The sequence below is a fragment of the Ochotona curzoniae genome, unplaced genomic scaffold, assembly GCF_017591425.1.
Source record: "Ochotona curzoniae isolate NIBS_2020 unplaced genomic scaffold, NIBS_Ocur_1.0 scaffold_2476, whole genome shotgun sequence".
NCBI classification, from domain to species: domain Eukaryota; kingdom Metazoa; phylum Chordata; class Mammalia; order Lagomorpha; family Ochotonidae; genus Ochotona; species Ochotona curzoniae.
The window spans coordinates 2,149,645-2,170,001 of NW_024467095.1; the positions used below are offsets into that span (position 1 = coordinate 2,149,645).

The window sequence follows — 20,357 nt, forward strand, 5'->3', positions numbered from 1 at the left end:
TAAAGGAAGCCTTTCCCTTAGGAGCTGTTGTGCTTTCTCATTGTAAAATGTAATTAGCAGATGTATAAAAAGGTTTATTAATCTTATTGGATATAATTATGGTTGTTTATATGTAGATTTTTTCATGTTCATGGATTGCTTGTCTTTCATTTTAAATCAAGTTAAAAGTCAAATGTCACTACCATTTGCATTAGAGTCATTGTACTTCAAGGATTGTATGCCCTGAATTTTTTAAAGAAATTCGAACTTGATCTAACTTTTCATTTGAAAGATTTATGTGAGAATCAGTTACAGGGAAAGAAAAGGAGCATGTTCTTGCATCTGTTTCGCTCCCTTATGGCTGCGATGATGGAGACTAAGTCAGACCAAAACCAGGAGCTGCTTCTGGGTCTTCGACATCTGTGGCAGGGATCCGAGGACGTGTGTTCTGCTTGCTCCGGTGTGTCAGCAGGGAGCTGGGTAGGCAATAGAGCGTCAGGAACTTGGCCCAACACCTAGACAGGATGCTGGCTCTGTAATCAGAAGTCTAGCCAACTGTGCCACAATGTGCATCCCTAATTGGCACAATTGCAGTGTTGGGCTTTCATCATCCAATCTAAAATCTCTATCAGTTTTTGTGCCAGAAGTACTACTTGAAAGTAGTGTATTAGAATCATCATGTATTAGAATACTGACCATGGAAAATCGGCACAGCCACGCTAAATTGAGTTGAAGTATTTGACTAGCCCTGTTTGCTTCTGCTTGCTGCCCTGGGGGTTCCTCTCTGCAGACAATGCTAGTCTTCTGCCCTGTGACTTCCAGTAGGCTCAATAAATATGAGATGTGTGCAGGAGAAGTCCAGATATAATTTACTTGTGGGTTTGCCACCTTTGAATTCCTACTGGATTATGGTGTCTTATAACTTCTCCACATGATCCTTGCTTTGAAACCTGACCCTCTATTTTGCCTGCTTGTATGACTGTAAGTGTACCTTTCGTTTTCTTGTTTCTGTGGTTTAGAAAATGCCTGAGTAAAAGGGAGAGAAAACACATTCTTAGGGCTCATTAGATGGTTATCTGGAACTAACAAACCACTTTGTAAATGTGATGCTCAGGCACACAGATACAAAACACCCGTATGTTTTGAAGAACGGATGCCATCTATAACCTGATCTTCCTTATACTTGCTGCTCAAGTCTCAGGGAAAACCATCTGAGTTACTGGTCCGAGTGAGAGTGGCTTGGCCTTGTCTCTTCCCTGTGTGGTTGACTTGGTTAGTGGGACTGTGTTAACAGGAAGGTTCTGGTGGGGGTTCGGTGTTTATTCTGCATGCTGGCCCTGTTGACACTGGGTTGCAAACAGCTGCATGTGTGTGTAGATAAAACTGCTTAGTCTGGGAAGACATGGAGGAAGTTGAAGATACAGTGCAATGAAATCTGTTAAACCTCCACAATTCTCACCTCAGTCTTGCATTTACCTTTCTTTTACCAAGCCCTGTTGTATATCAAAACACAAAAGGGTCTAAAACTCCTGAATCAGTGAGACCCCAGCTCAGGAAAGACGTGGAGACTGTTTCACATTTGGCACTCACTCGTACACACAGAATGGATGTGAGGACTGTCCACTCTGTGGCTAGAATTGCAAGCAGATCTTGTGTTGAAGGGAATGGATGCAAACTCGGCATAGACTCGACTCTTACCTCATATTTTTCCCTTCCCCACCCCCTTCCCTTATTTTGCTTCCATTAAGTTAAGAGGAGCATGGAAGCCAGGGGAGTGCTGGGAGGATGGACACTGTTGGGTGTTGACTTCTCATTCCCAGTTCTCAGTTCTGATGCACTTACACTTCTGCCACAAATAACACTACAGAGCAGTTCAGGCTGAAAAGAGTGCATGGCTTTAATCAACATGCATTTCTGGATCTGAGTCCATCAACAAATCTCTCCCCTGGGCAGGTGGCATGGAGCAGTGGTTGGAGTGGTCACTGTTGCTAGAGTCCTTGTCACTGAGGGGGAGTGTTGAGTGAAGCACCCTGCTCAAGGAAGAGTCTCATTTCAAACTGGCCTTTTCAGAAAAAGTGGTGCTATTGAAACCTGCTACCTGGCTCCACCACTGACATAACAATTACTAAACAAGCAAGGATCTTTCCTGAGGCAAATACTATAGAATCTTTTTGATAGGAATTAATGGTGGAGATTGTGTGTGTGTGAGACTCAGGTGTTACCTTCTATATGAAAACTTGAGTTCAGATATTTCCCAAATGGGAACTTCTGTATACTATCACTTCTAAAAGAACAGATCTATTTATTTTAAGGCAGTGACAAGTGGGGAAGAGACACACTGAGGAAGGTGGGACAGGGGAGAAATGAAGAGGGAGATGGTGGGAGAAAGGAAGAAGGGGAGAGAGACTGTGTTCAATATTGATTTACTCCATAAACAGCAGCACCATCCAGGGCTGCACCAGCCTATGTCAGGAATTCCATCCAGCTCTCACTTGCATGGTAGGGAACAAAGTACCTGGCTCACCACTTGTTGCTTTCCTAGCTGCACTAGCAAGATGGATCAGAAGTAGAGCATCCAGGACTTGAACCAGCACTAAGATGTGGAAGTGGATGTCCAAAGAGACAGCCTTACTTGCTGGGCACAACTTCCATTCTAAGGGGCTGATTCCAAGTCATTCTTTGACTGGCTTACTACTGGCCTTCTCAGGGCTCTCTTAGCATCCGTGGACACTTTGACAAACCAGAAACTGGACTACAGATGGAGAAGAATTGCCTTCTGAGAGTCAAGTTTCAGACTGCCACAGATGTTTGATATGCAAACATTGGGAAGGTGTGAAGAAGCCATTGAAGTCTTGGGCCATGGAAGAGTATTCCTGATGTGTTAGCATCTTGGAGCATTGTTGAGTCTGTCTCCTCCCCTCACTTTTTGACCTCTCAATCAAGTCTGTATTCAGAGGAGCCATTATGAAGGGACCTAGTTCCTCTGAGGGAGATGAAAGCACTTTGAGGTCTGTCTAGAATGTGTGACTTCCTGAAAAAGATAATTGAGTCACCTGTTGCTTGGTGTTTGGAATATGGGGGGGCAGGCTTTTAGCCTAGTGGTTAGAACATCCATGTCTCACTGAAGTGCCTGGATGCAGCTTCTGGCTCCACAGTTTTGATAATGAATACCCTGGAAGGCAGCAGTGATGGCTCCAGTCCTTGGGTTCCTGCTACCAACACGGAGACTTTGGTTGTGTTCTGTTGTCTTCCTCACACCTGCTGGCTGCTGGCACCCTGTGGGCACTTGCAGAGTGAACCAGTAGCTTGGGGATGTTGCTCTCCCTCTCTCGTCCTCTCTCTTCTAACTGCTTCTCAAGTAAGTTTTAAAAGGACTGAAATGTGTTTTTTTATTCAATGAAAAATTGAAGTCATAGCCATCAAGGTGTTAGCCAGGTGGCTATGCAGTTTTCACGGGCTTAACTTTTCAGAAGGTTTGTGGCAATTGTGTGATTTCCCCAGTAACAAGTATGAGTCTGGCAGACATGATGGGCTATGGACTTGGAATTTAATCACTGTAACTTGGTAAAAGGACACCTTGTACTGATGAAAAGCTTCAGTAGCTGAACATATCTTTGAATAAAGAATATGGGAAATGGGTGACTTTTTACTTGGATAGTTCAATAGAAAAATCTTTGCCTAAGTACATGCAGCAAAGGAAAGGGTGCTTCATAACGATTTATTTTGCTCTCAGTGAGTCTCTGCTAGTTTCCTACTATGTGGTAGGAGCTCATGTTTTATCTATAAACAACACAGAAGGCTCCTGCTTGGACACATGAGTTCAGGCCATACGAGTAAGGGAGACAAGTAGGGTGACAGAGGTGATTGTGACAGGGGAAGACTGTAAAATGGGGTAGTCGGGAAAGGTCTCTGAGGAGCGGGATATTTTAGATGAGGCTGAAAGAATGAGGAATGGCTGGAAGGATTTGGAGAAAAGCCGAGTAATGAGCATGAACCCTAGAGGAGAAAAAGGACTTGGCCTGCTTACGGAACAAAAGTGAAGCTGGTGAGGTCAGCTCAGGTGTGTGGGGGTGAAGGCAAGCTGATGCCAGATAAAAGGATTGTGACAAAGCTTTTATTCTGAGAGAAGGGAATGAATGCAGGACTCTAACACTTTCCTTTTACTGAAACATCCCTTTGGTTGCTGGAGTTGCGTGGACTTGAGAAGAACGAGAATGGAAACAGGAAGAAAAATCACGGCTTTGAGAACAGTACACAGTAATGGCTTCTCTGGGGGTGACTTTGCTCCACCGTTAGCAAATGCAGCTGCACGTTGTGGTCAAATTCAGCCAATTGGGAGGAGGGAGGACACGAGGGAACCTGGGAATTGGACACGTGTTCTGGTGGCCCAGGGCCTATGAACAAATTGGAGACCCTGCCTAGAAGTAGAAAATGCCCACTAGTGTACAGGACTCTTTCTCTATTTTAAAAACAAGTGCAAATTTTTTTCTGGAATAGAATTTTAGTATCCTACATCAAATTTTTGAAATCTGTTAGAATTGCAAGTCCAAGGTTCGCAGAACAACTGGTTGAATTTAGATTGATTAATTAGCTTTATTTCCTGTTGGGCAAGAACAAAACATCTCTGCAGACACGTGGCTATGCATTAATGTCTGGATCGGAGAGAATTCAAGTGGAGTCTGAGCCAACAGTGTCTCTTGCTCCCTGGCTTCTCATCCTTGGGCCCTAACTTTGACCCGGAAGACTTGGGGCATGGACTTGAGGTCTCCCTCATGTTCGCGTTCAGGAAGAATGCAGGCAGAAGCAGGTGATGCTCCTGGCCATGTGGAGACGAGAAGCCTAGGACGTGTGTTGTGAGGTCAGGGAATAAATCGAGAGTCGGCTATCCATTCATTCACTTGTTTCTCTGAAGGACCTCATGGCAGAGTGAGAAAGAGACATCTTCCGTCAGCTGACTGGCTCCTCAACTAGCTGCAGCAGCCCGGGCTGCCGGGCCAAAGCTTGGGATCCAGGAATTCCATCCTGACTGTCTAGTTCGTAGCAGGATCCCAAGCGCTTGGGATATTTTCCACAGAACTCCCAGACAAGGTTATAGAAAATGGATCAGAACTATGTCAACCATGATGTGAACGGGTACTTTGTGAGAGGCCCATGTCACAGGTGGTGGCTTCACCTGTGATGCCACAATGCCTGTCCTTGATATTTATTGTTGCTGAATAAACATGAAATCCTGATCTCCAGTTTAGCTTCTCTTCACAATGAGTAAATAAACGGCAATGAAAAGCTAAATAGGAGATACTCACTCTGGGACTCCCCCAGAAGAAAGTGTTGGTGGGGTGCAGGAATTCCCTTACCATTGGGCTGAAGTAAGGCTGTATAGGAGAAAAATGTTTTCCTAAACAAGCTGAGAAAAGCAGAAGCTAAAGTGATTATGGGAGGTGTGGTATAGATGTCCTAAATTGTGTAATTAATTGCCTGAAAAATGCTTTATTTGGGTCATGAAAATGTGACTGTATTTTAAGCACACAGAATCTTATAAAATATCAGCACAAGGAAAGTGAGAAATTGAGAACAAAGTGACAGGTGTGTTCAGATATGCAATTTGCTACCTTAAGCTTTTGGAAGAGACGGTGAAGGAAAAAGTCATGTGAGGACAGGAATGGAGAATGGTGAAAAGGAAAGTGGGTGGAGAGTGGCTAGAGAGGCAGAGCACGGTGAAGTTGGGGGCAGAGGGCAAAGTGGGGATCATCCTTTCGTCACAGACCCATTATTAGCCCATTAATGATTCTTCTGGAACACTCCAGAGGTGAGGGTGGGCCCAGTGAAAGGAGCTAAATTGAAGAAGTATTTGGACATAGCACTAGTAGAGTATGTACAATGGTAAAAGCTGAGATTGATCACAGAATGAGGCAAGAGCTTTAGCTATGGGAGAGGGCTTGGGAGGAGGGACACCGAGGGCCGAGGGATGAACCAATACTTGGACCTCTGTCTCCTGCCCTCCCATGCCCTGCTTGTGCCTCCCTTTGGCAAGCTTGGCTCCAGAGGCATGCAAACCATGTAGGCCCAATCACGCATGGTGGAGCAGGTGGGGCAGGCTTGAATAGGGTTCATGGGGAAATACACAGAGGTTTGGTAACACTCAGGGGAGGGGGTAAGAGGAAGGGAGACTGCACTGAATTGCCGCTACAGTTCATGAGTCACCTGTAAGCATTCATTGAGCACTTACTGTGTTGGAGGTGCCAAACAGGCAAGACTCTGTTTAGTGTTGAGGGACAAAATCCAGCAGGCCATGATGATACTAAGGCCAGACAATGGGTTTATGGGAGGGAGGAACTGCAGAAGGTAGCTGAGCCTGGTAGGAAGGAGGAGATGTTGGAGGTAGATTTTGAAAAATGTGTAGACAGTCAGGAGGAAGACAGTAGATCCTGCCCCTCTGCAGGGAATGGTGTGGTCCAGGACACAGATTGTCAGCATATGGCAAGGAGATGCTGGGCAGGGCAGTGGGATGGTATGCATAGTGTTAGGGGCTTTGAGCCAAACCAAAGAAACTGGGTTTTATACTTTCAACCATAAAATTGGAGTTAAGAAGTACATTAAGGCTATTTGTTCATTAGAAAGTCAAGGTAACAGATGAAAGATGATTTTGGAAACCTTTTTTTGTCAGTATGTTTTCCTTCCTTCCTTCACTGATTCTGTTCTCTGGCCTGTTTGCCACTTGGTGGTGGTTTCTTGTTGCTGAAGTTTAAAGGGTTAAAGGGCAGTATTGTGGGTAGATTTGATGTGGGGGAAAAATAAACCTTAAGTCTTACTTTCTGTTAGTTGCCAGTAGGGGGTCTAATTTGAGAATTATGGGAATATCAGAGAATACTGAAATTAATGCATGGTGACCTGCCACAGAACAATGGGCTGTGACTTTGTAACAACATGAAGTTGCTTTGAAATACTATCAGTGTACCCCAATGTGTACTGTTGTAGATTTCAGCATAGCAGAAAATGGACAAATCAAGATACCAACACTTTCTCACGTCACTTTCTTGCATATTCAGGGAGAAAGTCCATTACTAAATTAATCAAACCATCTTCTATCTGCACTTTTGTTTTATATACCCTTTACACCTGTTTAATTAATCCTATACAGGATGCTGACTGCTAATTAAACAGCCCTGAAAGTGACTGACTGAAGGTAGTAATTTGAGATAATTAGTTTTGGTTTCAAACACTCAGTTTTCACACTTCCTGTTCATTTTTAGAAAGAGGTGGCTCATTACCACAGAAAGGGAGAGGGATGTGGAAGGCATTTTACCACTGGACTTGAGGAACGAGGGAAGTGGGAGGATTATGTCTCCAAATAGTAAGGTCTGATAGCATGTGCTATAGAATTCGTTTCCATTCTCTTGCCTCTCTTCCTCTTTAACACACACACACACACACACACACACACACACACACACACACACACACACACACACACATTTCCTTTAAGTATGAATCTAGCTGTTCTCTTAGGATCTAGGCATGCAGATACCTTTGTTTGAGAAAGTTTCACTTAGTAACAGATGGATCTTACTTGAGCCATCCGTGGTCCTTTTCCCAAATCCTTTAGCATAAAATGTAAAAGCAGCTGGGATTTGATCTATGATTTAAGGTTTGCAGCAGAGTTCTTACTGAAGAGAACAAATCAGTCAAGATAGAGCCAGTGTACTTGGCAGACAGGACAAAGGACAGACCATTTCATGGTCCCACAGCATTGGTACTACGTACACATGGTTTCCACCAGGAGAGTAGGACCAAGAGAATTGGAGGTTAACTAAGGTAGAATGAATAATCATTCTTACCTGTAGGTGGATAGAGGTTACAGAAGCACAGCAGATGAGTTAGGACTCTGGAGAGTTCCAGAGACATTCTGCTACTGCCTCTGTGTAACTGGGACTTCAGTGTGCTGGGAATTTCAGCGTCTCCTCACTGGCCCCGATGTAGACTGCTCTGTGACGTGTATATCCCCCCCCCCCCCATCATGCCAGACTAGCAAGCATATTGCTTAAAGCTTTCCAAATGCAGAGAGCTTTTCTGAAACATCAGTAGTGTGATGAGAGCTTTCATGTGGGCTGGGCATCGTCCTGGCAGAAGGCATGGGTGACCTTAGATCCCAGGACAGGTGACCCTGTGTATGAAGGCTAAACCACACCTTTTTGACAACCTCTTTGAGCACTGGCATTAACTGTTGGATATGGTAGAGTTGGTCGCTTTATGTTCAAGTCAAACTTGCTTTTCCAAGCAGGTAACCTGACCTAGGGCATCTTGGAGTCATTTTCTTCTGGACTTTGACCCACATCCCAGCATGGCAGCAGTAGCATGTAACTGCATAACTCGCCCTCCAAAATGGTTGAGCCATTTACATAGGATTTCTCATTTTGAAAAATTTGTGGCAATTCACTGTCCAGAAATGTGACAGTTTTTTAGAATTAAGTCTTTAGAATGTCGAGTAGAGGTACAGCAAGAGATTGTTAGAGGGTACATGATATTCCCAAACCTATTTTGAAATGTGATTTTTCCTTTATTGGTGAGCTAGAGAGCTTCAGCCTGACAATCCTCATGCCCTGACACTGGGCTGAGTCGAGTGGAGGCCAGGAGCCCGGAACTGAACCCAGCTCTGCCATGTGGTTGGCAGCCTGACCCTAATCCCAATCTCCCAGGAAACTGGGTAGGAAGTCGAGCTGGGACTCACAGCACTCTGATACAGCTCTTTCCAGCAGCATCTTACCTGCTACATTAAGTAACTCATCCTCCCCATCCATTCCTATGTATTTGTTGATTCTCGGAATAGTGTGTCAACTGAGAAGCAAATAGTTTTAAGATGATAAAATGTACAAATCACGCTGCATTTAGATTCAAATGTATCATGAGTAAAAATCTCATCTTGAAGTGTTAGTCGTCCTATGGCCTTTGTATCCTAATGCCAAGGAATTTCAAAAGTGACCTTTTCTTATGTGTATATTGCACTTTCATTTCTGCACTAGAATCTATTATGTACAGAGTAAAGGAAATCCACCAAGCTAATGTTTTGCTTTGGCTTCAGAAACAGTGGGCCCTCAAGCAAAACTACATTCTGTCTTGCTATTTAGATGCATTGTGTGTTAGAAGAAAGTGCCCACAGATGCTTCCAAAGTGTTCTAATTAGGTTGGTGGGCATATAGCCATATAGGACCTTAAGGTTCATGTGTCTGGGTTTCTGGTACTATGTTGTCAGAGTGTCTTGGCACAATTATTACCCCTCTGTTATGTAAGAAGGAAAAAAGTAGCCTATGTGTATGCAAGGAGATGAAGGAAAACAAGGTACCTTCAGGAAAGAACATTATAACCTCTGGAAGTCTTGCAAGCAGGGCTTGGACACAACCCTGTATTTTACACTAAGAACTCCTATCAATATCACAGTAACTTTGCTTATTAAAGGTTTATTTATTTAAAAATCATAGTTAGAGAGGGAGACAGATCTTCTTTCTGCTGGCTTACCCCCTTGCCCCTGCCACCACCATTGGGGGTTTCGTGGACGAACCACCTGGGCCGGTTTGAAGTCAGGAGGTCAAAGCTGCTTCCAGATCCCCCATGTAGGTGCAAGGGTGGGTGTCAAGATTTGCGCCATTTTTCTGGGCCTTCTTGCACACAGTAGCAGGGAGATGGCTTGGAAGTAGAGCAGCTGGGACTGGAACCTGCATTCAGATGGGAAGCCGGCATCACAAGCAGTGGCTTTGCTTGCCATGCCACAGTGCTGGCCACGTCACTGATGCCTTCACAGGTCACTCTAGCCTTCAGCCCCAGAAAGGATTCCCAGGAGAATCTGCCCTGCCCAGTGCCAACACCGTATCAAAACAAAGCTAAACAGAATTGGGGAAGGATTTTCCCTGTTTCACATCTGGAGTGGCAAGGGAGAAGGATGAACAGGGAAGAGCTGGGCACTTGCCCTAATAAGAACCAGTCTGGATGAAGACTGAGCTCTCAGCTGTGCTGTCTTGGCTGAGGTGCCACCTGGCCTGTCAGTTGTATCTCTTCATTAAACTGGATGGCCGTGCTTTGCCCCATCCACGTAACCAGGTGTTTCCTCAGATCAGAAGTGCTTTTTCATCCTGATGGTTGCCCTATCCCATTAAACCTTGCTACCTGGCTTGAGTTCTTTCTTGTGGGTTCCACAAAGGTTGAACTGAGCTGTTGTTTGCTTTGCAGATACCTCAAATCAGCTATGCATCCACAGCCCCAGAGCTGAGCGATAACACCAGGTACGACTTCTTCTCCCGAGTGGTGCCGCCTGATTCCTACCAAGCGCAAGCCATGGTGGACATTGTGACGGCTCTGGGTTGGAATTACGTATCAACTCTGGCTTCTGAGGGGAACTACGGGGAGAGCGGTGTGGAGGCCTTCACCCAGATATCCAGGGAGATGGGTAAGCAGGTGTTGATCAGATGGGGGGTTTGTGCACACATTAGTTGATGAACTCTGAGCATCTCCAAGGGATTTCTTTTCTGTGCGCGATAATCAGAACGGCCTCAGGCATACTGTGCTGACAGTCCACTATAGAGGGGAGCTGGCAGATGTGCAATGGTCTGGTTTTGTTTGTAGGCCCACCAGGATGGCACTTCAGTGCTGATATAAGAAATAGAGCTAGCTCCTGACACAAGTGGACATTTTTTTTTCCAAGTTATCTGTTTTGACAAGGGAGTTGGCTGGCACATTACAGCCTCTGTAAATTTGAAATAATGGCAAAATGTTTGATTGTTCTAGGTGGAAGTTTACATTACTAAGTCATTAAATTAAAAGGTCATTTGAATTTATTGCCCAACACTAGAGGGACTAAGACTAGTAATCATTATAAAGCAATACTGGAGTAGCCCCAAGGCTATCGACCTAAGTGGTGTTCTTACTGTCATACCTTTTGCATTTTTATTATCTAAATCTTTGAAGCTTATGGTGCAGTGAAGGGCATCATGTACACAGTTAGAATGAGATGTTGATGACTTGTGTCCTGGGCATCTTTGAAGGTGCTTAACCAGACCCCCGCAGGCGTCTCCCCATGTGTTTCCTTGTGAGGTTGTAAATCTGTCAGCAGAATGCAAAAAACCCAAAGTAGACCGCAGACCTCGTCAAGTGACTAGAAGTGTCTTCACAGGTGAAAGGAAATGTATCACTACTATTAAATACCAGCATTATTAAGAGTGAACTTAATTTATAGATTTTTTTTCTATAAAAAATAGGTGCAGTGGTTTGTAGAATGAATAAAGTGGCTATTATCTGTTTTATATCAACCTGGACCTGAAAGAAATTATGTAGATAAATCCATTGTCTTAAAGGCTGCAACTTTGGAATAGATCATGTGATTTGGGCTTAACCATAATATCAAGAACAAAGAGTAAAGTTGAACTAAAATTTTTACTCAAGACTCTCAGATAACTGAGCTCTGTCCTTTGTACATAGCAAGCTGTGGGTGTTTATTGTATACGGTGTTGACTATTTGACGTTTGTTCTGCGGTTGTTGTACTGCAGAGTGTGGGAAAGGTCTAGTTTGGCTGGGCATATAGGCTTAATGGATTTAATGAGACAAATGCTCACATTCGCACTAAATGATCATGAGGCTATAATTGTTCTTTAGAATCTTAAATCTGATCAGTAGTGCTGTATGAATGATTCAAAGCATTCAATTGAATTGTAAAATATGAAAAACTATCTTCTTGGATAAAAATCCCAAGTTAATCTTTGAAGAAAATGCCCACTGAAATGAAAATAGCTCTGGAAACAAGACCAGTGCTCTTCATAAGCAACTGACACCAGTTCTGAGCAAATTTCAGCAGAAAAAAGATTTTGGAACTTTTCTAGAATGTTCCTGGACATTCTGTTGCTGGGACTCATTTTGTGTATAGGAAGCAGATTAATGTGAAATTTGGTACAGGACATATTTAGCCAACTATTGAAGTGCATTGTCAAAGATGAGTGAGTGCAGTTTTTTGACTGAGATAAGAGTTGTCAGAGGGTGCACGGCTGTATCTCAGAAATGTTACATGGACGAACTTGGATGGTGCTGTTCAGTATTCCTGTTTCTATCTTGGTTCTTGGTATTGAGAGAAAATAATTGCAGTGCCTTGTGTATGCTTCTGATTAGAGATGCGCATGTTTCTTCTGTGTTGATACTCTGACTTGATTGGATGTCCATTCTATTTCAGTTCTCACTGATCTAGGCAGTGGAAGGGCTGGAATGTCAATTAATATGCAGAATGCTGAAAAGGCCAAATTACTACCACACTAGAGTATGTCATGGAATATATTAAATATCAAAAGCATCCCTCATTGTAATGACAAAGATTTTATCTAGAACAAAAATAGCTGGAAATTAAACCTTTTACATGACAATGATATTAATGGGAATGGCAAATGGTAGCAACTTAACCCATTCTGAAATTATCTGACACTAATGAAAATTCATTAGTTCTGTAACATTTGCTGCTATTACTACAACATTGATGACATCTGTCACCATGTTAGTAGTGTGTATTTAAAAAATTCGACTTGATTGAGAATTATAAATTCATTTTTCTGGAGTGTGTGCCTATTACTAAAATTATTTTTCCAAGGCAATAAGTGTTCCCATACTCTGAATTTTTCTCCTTTGTAACATGGATTGCTAAAAAAGTGAGCTCCCTGTGTCTTGTCTCTGAATAATTAAGACAGATGATAACAGAATGACAGTGAAATGAAAGTCTTTGTAGTAACAAATAGCTTGTACAGTTTGAGGAAAACATTTTCCATCCTAGCAAATAGGACTCTTTGAGAAGTTCCTTGTGAATTCGGGAGAATGAAGCTCATTGGTCAGTGATGGCGCTTTTAGAGCTCTTACACTGTTAGCTCACACAATTTCTTGATTGTAGGATTTTTTTTCTTAAACCTTAACAAAGAACAACATGTTGGTAAGCAAAGAGCACAGTTTCCAGTGTTGTTTGTGTAGTTACTTGAGAGCCAGGATGGCGAGGTTTGAATCAAACAGTTGAGTATTTCAAATCATAGGGGATTCATTTTACCCTCAGTTTTCTAGCTACGTGGAGGAAACTGCTGAGGAAAGATGACCATATAAGAATATGTATTTGAGATGGTGTTAATGAAAAGTTCAAAATGGGGAGACCAGTTAGTCATACACCCTAGTCATCAGTCTTGGTCTAATCTAGGGGCAATGATCCTGGAAAGCAGAGACAAATGTGAAAGATGTCTGACGTAGACTTGATAGAATTTGAAAACTAAACTGAATTCAGAGCTTAAGGGTAAGGAAAAAATTAAAGTTTAAATTCCATATTTGGGCAAGTAGGGGAAGGGAAACTCAATAACCAGGAAAGGATGATGAAATGGAAAAGTGGTAGCAGAATGGATACATAGATTTCATGGAAAGGTGGTTGTGGAAGCATGGATTTCATGAATAATAACAATAATAAATAAGTACCAGCACATATCTTATTGGGAAAGTGAGGATGTTAGTCTGAGTCCAGCAGGCATTGACAAGGATCTGCCACTCCTTTTCAAGGTGATCGGGTGGGAGGGAAGTATTAGTAAAGGGTGTGAAGAGAGATGCTTGGTGAGACTCCCATGGTGTTAATGTGAGAGGTGTAACCACGAGAAGCTGAGTATGACTGCATATCTTCTTGATGGCTTAGCGCCATGGGAGGACTCTCAGCGTAGTTTGAAGAGGGCTTGCAGAATAGGAGCTAATAGGGGTTGTGTAGCAAACATTCTGGGATATTGAGCAGTTTTTCCTGGAGAACAGGAATTTTGTCAGAGGCATAGCTGATAGTGGTTGGTAAAGTGGGAGACGATCAAGTTGTGTCCTTGAAAATAGGCATTTTGATTTCCCAGGGCAGCTATAGCAAAAATACTACCACCTAGGTAGCTTGAAATAGTAGAAATTGACTGTCTCATCACTTGGGAGCCTAGAAATGGAGATCAAAGAGTTGGTAGAGCCATCTGCTTCTAAAACCTGATGGAGAGCCTTTTCTTGTTATTTTTAATGTTTACCAGCAGTACTTGGTATTCCTGTTTAAAGACACCCCTACCATCTGTTTCCATCACCACATAGCCATCCTTGGTCTTGGTTCTGTGTCCTCTCTTCCTAGGAGAGTTCTGGATTGAAAGAAATGGATATCGAGTTAAAGGTCTGTAACTATCTAGTGTGATCTCAACTGTTCTCATCTGTGATGGGTCTTCCCCACCCCCCATTCTGAGGTACTGAGGTTAGTGTTTTCACGTCTGTCTTGGGAGACAGTTCAGCTTCTTACCGGGAGTGACAGTGAAGAAGACTGTACTTGGCCTTAGCTTTCTTGACGAGGTTGGGAGGTAGGACAAGAGGACAAGTTAACAACAAGGAAGAAAGGGACCCGAGTGAATGGTACTGGGTTAATGAAGTGTACAAATCTAACTAGTTCACAGGTTCTTTCACAATTGTTACTGCTTTGTGGGACGAAATGACCTCATTAGTAATTCATGGTTCTGTATTGGAATAACCTATTGTATCTGAGTGTCTGGTTTTGTAGACTTCTATGTAGCCAACAGGATCCCTGTAGGAGTAAAATGGGCTAGTAAGTATATTAGGTGTACAACTGCCCTGCTTTGCATACTACAAACGAGTTTCTCTTTTTGATATCTGGAAGATGATGAACATCCAGAAAGTTCTGAAACTAAATCTATTTCTACTTGCCCTTTTGGTCTCTTTTGGCTTGTTGGGAAGTGAATCATTTGGTTTCTGCTCAATTAAGCTTAAACATCACTGGAGTTACACACCCTGCTAGTGAGGACCACCATCCTCTATTTATCCTTTCTAAATTATCCTGTATCTAACTGTATTGATATTATAATAAAGGGAGTGATAATATTCACTTAAGATTTTCCATCATAAGCTCTGGGGTTTGTAGCTTGTGATTCAACAAATGATTTTCCTGAGCCTTTAGACAGGTTCTTTCAGTTCTTTGTCTTACCTTATTATGCTATTTTTAAAAAGAAGACAGGATAATAAATGTTAATGCTACCACTATCATTAAGAGGGGCAAGGAAAATAAAGCTTTGTCTTTGAAGATAAAAAGAATATGTTAAAGGGTTGTCTTCACATTGTGGGCCTGCACGGTATGGTGATACTCCTTCTTTAATCAGGCATCATGTTTGTGAATGGCTTATTGAAGATGACAGGTCTTCAAGTCCTCACCGCATACATTACTGGGGGCAGAATAGGCCCGAATCTGTCAAATCTAGTCTGTGTGGCATTTTTAAATTTTGCAAATGCTGGAAGCTTCTGCCTATTGTTTGTATTCAGAATCTTGATCTCAGGGTGGGAAGTGACTGTTGGAGTTGTTGGATTGGTGGATTGTATTAGAAATGGCAGTATCAGAAACAAATGTGATTGATTCATTTTCTGAGTATAAATGTTACTTTTAGTGAGGTTGAAGCAGTAGAGGATGGATATCTCGTTTCTAGCATGCAGGTGAAAATCTTCACTGATCGTGTTTTACGTACTATAGCATATTCAAGCTTTTTTCTTTGGTTTATAAACAAAAACCAGATTTCCATTAGCTGAAATGGATTCCCTGCATGTTAATACACAGTATTGTCAGTGATGTAAAAGAAGACATAAAGAAAAGCCTTTCTGCTCACACATTCATAGCTTTGAAAAAAATGACTTTCAGCAGGAAAAAATCAATTTGACAAAAATATTAATGTTGTAAAATACTGTGAATGAAAGGAAACATTTTAATTCAATTGAAAATTTTACTTTATATTCCTACAGCTGAGTCCTATTGATAAAACCACATTCTAAGTTGCCAATCATTTAATTAATATTAACACTAGGTAATTGGCAAGAATAACTTCAAAGGAGTACCGAGGAAATTGCAAATTGGAGCTGCAGTTGTAGTGATCCTGTAACAGCTTTGGAGGATCCAAAAAGTGTATGATTTTAACAGTTGCTCTAGAACTTGATCAAATAGTATCATTTCAAAGCTGTTCTTCACCCTGCCCTCTCCTAACGTTTATGGCTTACTACCAAGAAGCAACAGTGGCTGTTGGTACGAAACAGGAAGTAGCTCTGTATGACACTGATTTCAAATGCATGCATCCAAACCCACGATTCTAATGATCTAGTCACATTTTCAGTAAGCAATGGAAGTTGGATGCAGTGGTAAGCACTGTGGAGTCAGAACTTCTTCAAAGATGATATTTTATTATTGATCTCTGTGGATCAATTTTCTTATTTGTCATTGGGGGACCTCTGCTCCATGATCATCACATGAAATACTTGGCAAACGTTCCTTAAATACTCTGAATTGCTATTTAAGATCAAGTGTTACTTGAAAGGAGTGGAGGAAATGCAGATTCCATACATAGTGAGGATGATGTCAGGCGTCACACCTCCTGGTGTATGGCATATTGGAAAGAGCAGAGGTCTTGATTAAATTTGCATGTAATTAACCAGCCATATCTTCAATTCTGTTGAAGTTGTCCTAGGGAACTTCCAGTGGCTCTTGACAACCAGCTTTTCTGTTAGTTCTTCAGTCTCTTAGTCATGTTGTCAGTCTTGCTGTTGAGTGCCTTCATCGCATCAGCCTACAGTTGTCTTTGCTTGAATCTGACTATTCAGTTGCCATTTTAAGAGCTGAGTTTTCAGTTTAACTTGGAGTATCTTTTCATCCTTGGCAATGTGTTCTGGTACATCTCTGTGCTTAAGCAAGGTTGGTCCTTGCATGCTGATCGTAATGCCATTTTTTTCTCTGTTTCTTGCGGGGAGGACCCTCTCAGTGCTCAGCAGAGGTCATGGCACATCATGAGTGTCCCTGGATTTCTACATAGAACAGTATCAAGTTCATGGTGCTGTTGGTTATGCAAGCCTCCAAGTCCGTCTTCTTTAGGCCCTGGAGTTGAGAGGCTATTGAAACAGTTTGTTTTGGGCTGATGTGTAACCAACAAGGGATCCTTCAGGGGCTCCCAAGCTATTAAGGTACTTGAAACCATAGTTTTCCTCCCTCTTGAGTGGTATCCCTGGGGCTGGCATTGTGGTTTTGTGTGTTAAGCTGCCGCCTGCATTGCCAGCACCTCATGAGTGCTAGTTTCAGTCATGGCTAATGGACTTCTTACCCAACTTGCTGCTGATGCTCCTGAGAGGTATAGGAGGCGGCCCGAGTTTTTGGGCCCCTGTCACCCACACAGGACACCAGATGAAGTTCGAGGATCCTGCGTTGAGCTTGCTTCAGCCTGGCTGATAAGGCTATTTTGGGATTAAACTAGCAAAAGGAAGATCTCATCTCTTCCTGTTTAACTCTGCCTTTCAAATCAGTAAATCTTAATGTTCTCTCTGTGTATTTACACAAACTTTCTTCTTATATGAATGCCAGTCATACTGCATTTGGAGGCCTTTGCTCTTCCATTGTGACCTCAACTTATTACATTCTTGAATATATCTCCAAATAAGGCCATATTCTAAAGTCATGGAGGTTGATTTCAGTACAGCAGTTTGGTGGTGTGGGGTATTAAACTATGAACTGTCCCACCAATCATGGCCATTGGAATGAGCCCTGATGGGTGGAATGTTGCCTGAACTCAGCCCACTTCTGCACTGGTCCTTTGGATGGCTTCTGAGCCTTAGCTTGCCAGTTGGTCCTGTGAGATCAGTGTCTGCTGTCAGCTTTGCCAGCTCCGTTTGCCCTTGGCTTTGCCAGCTGTTCGCTGCACTCAAGGTTGAATGCCCAAGTAAACCTTGTGTTAAGTGCCTAAGAAATCATTCTTTCATCTTCCTTTCCAAAGTCATTTTCCTTGTTCAATCCATTCTGTTTGGAAACTCCAGCACTGGAGGAGGGCTGGAAGGTGCAATCTGTACTTACTGTGTTAATAGGCGAATATCTCATAAAAACATCCTTCTGTGGAAATGGATAAACACAAAATCCATTTGTCCTTTTTGTAAGTCTGAAAGTTGGTCTGAGAATTAGTAGTACATTTCCCAGTTCATAAAACTTTTCAACTAAGCAACAGTTAGTTTCTTAAAAACAATGGTTCAAGTGTAATAGAATCAGAAGGCTATCAGGTGAATAGTTGATAGAAATGGGTGCCAGTTATTTCAAGGGTGATGTTCCTTGGAAAACTGTGCTGCACAGTCCCTATTCTTAGTGTTGGAGACAGATCCTGAGCTTTTCCACCTTTTGTTACCTGACCAAAGCTATTTCATCACTGGCTGGGGGCTCCTCAAGAGGCAAGGACAGAATGTGAAACTTGGCTCACTTGTTACTCACATGTTACTTGTGAACAACTCTGGGAAGAGGTTTGGTGAGGAAAGGAATTTCGAGCAGTTAAACATATTCCACTGGTTCTAGCAGTGAGGACAAAGAAATGGCTCTGGTAGAAGCTCAAAGGACTTCCAAAGCAGTGGTTCTTATGGCTGTGTGGCTCTGGAGTCACATTTGCTTCATGTATCATGGCTAGCTTGTAAGGAGCTATTAAGGGAAATGGGGAAACTCCAGAACATTGCTAGACTTCTCTGCCCAGTGCAAGGATGGCATCTTCTTTGTTCAAAATTCTGTATGTTATTGCTAGAAGGGCTCCCCTGGTAACTTGTTCAGGAGAGAGCTGATGGGCCATTTTACTCAAGAACTATTTGAGTCGCTATTGCGTGTTGTGCCAGGTGGTAGAGATAAGACACTGAGAGTCAGCTTTGATGCTGCTTCTAAACGTATCACCTCTCCAAGCCCCAGATCGTCCCGTGCTACAATGAGCCTAAGCCCTCAGGCTGAGAGTCTATGAAAAATCTTACAGATCCTGCATCTGTCACACCCACAGCTTCACCCAAGGATGCTTTAGAGACGGTGGAGTTCAGTGAGGGGTCCATGGCATCCTGGGAGTGAACGAGGTAGGCAGACTTGCATGTGAAAGCATAGCTGTGTTTGTGTGGGTGTACACATGGGGCTAGGCTTGGACTGAGGGTGGTAACAGGCCAGCATATCAGATATAGATGTTTCCCAGCATTGTTAGAAGCTGGTGGGATGAGGAATTCAACAAGGGCATGCAGCAGAAGGTGCTAGAGGATTGGTCCTGGCAATGAAGTTAACTGATAGCTTCAGAGCATGAGATTAACACACTCCTCCCATCAGCATGGAATTCCTCCCTACGTCACACCTTATCCCAGAATGGTGTGACTAGTGTTGTCTTGTTGACTTGATTTCTCAGAAGACTTCTCTGATCTCCAGGCCCTATTTTTCTTAACCTTTTTTCCTTTGCTTTTAAGGGAAAACAAATCCAGACTATGATAAGGAAAGCTTTTATTCAGAGGATAGATTGTTGCAGTGAGCAAATGATCCAACCTCAAAGTGCAATCAAAGACACATGCCTTCTTTTATAGGCTAAGGAGGGATTAAGACACCTGACAGAAGCTTCAAAAGGTGTGTTTCTCCACCAAGAGGGGAGGGCCAGTGGAGGTTCTGTGGTTTTCTCAGGGGAAGCAGGTGAAGGAGACACATTCCGATCTTCAGTGTTGCTTGGGCTGCGCATGCAGCCAGCAGGGCCATGGAAAAGAATCTGAAGTTTTATTAAGACAAAAGAGAGGCTAGAAAAGGGGTTGCTGCAAAGCTTTGGTCAGTTTTTTGTGGCTTTGTGATTTATTGTCGTTTTATCTTTTAATTCTCTTCCTTTAGGGTAGTGTGTACATTATTTCCCTTTGTAATCACATAGTGTTGTAAAGGAGGCAAAGTGGAGAAGATGCTTTAAGAAAACTTGTTGAGGTTGGCATTGTGGTATTAATGGATGACAAGACTTCTTGTGGCACTGGTATCTCAGGGGCATCGGTTCAAGTCCTGGATACTCCACTTGTATCTTGCTATGCTGCTCCCTGCTAAGGTATTTGGGAAAGCAGAGGATTGTCCAAGTGCTTAGGCTCCTGCACCCACAGCGGAGACTCAGGAACTCACTGCAGACCAGCTCAGTCAGTTACGGCCATTTGGGGAGAGAATCTGTGTATGAAACATTGTTCTCTATTCTCTCCCATCCCAGCCTTGCCTTCTTTCTCTTTCTCTCTTAGTAACTCTGCTTTTCAAATAAATCTTGTAAAAACCTATTAAATATCTCTACAACAGAGTGCTGAACTCTGCCATTGTCCATACTTACAATGTCAGGATACACTTAAACAGTCATAAGTCCATTATTCTGCTATTTAAGAAAGATTATACTATTGAAATACTACAGGGGAAATCAGTGTGGTGGGTAGAAAAATTCTAGAGCCTATGGAACTGTATCATAAAAAAAATTAAAACCCCAGATGTTTATAAAAACTTCTTGAAAGACTGAATATATTATGCAGCAAGGAATTCTGTCCTAGAGACAGGATCTTG

General features: G+C 42.6%; 1 protein-coding gene across 3 annotated transcripts in view; it reads left to right on the plus strand.

Moving 5' to 3' along the window:
• Positions 1 to 20,357, plus strand: part of GRM8 (glutamate metabotropic receptor 8) — a 565,201-nt gene that overhangs the window by 114,479 nt on the left and 430,365 nt on the right. For all 3 annotated transcript variants that reach the window (XM_041001985.1, XM_041001987.1, XM_041001986.1), the window contains one exon: positions 10,198 to 10,414. In XM_041001985.1, coding sequence (XP_040857919.1) covers positions 10,198 to 10,414 — 217 coding nt within the window. The remainder of the gene's footprint in view (positions 1 to 10,197; positions 10,415 to 20,357) is intronic.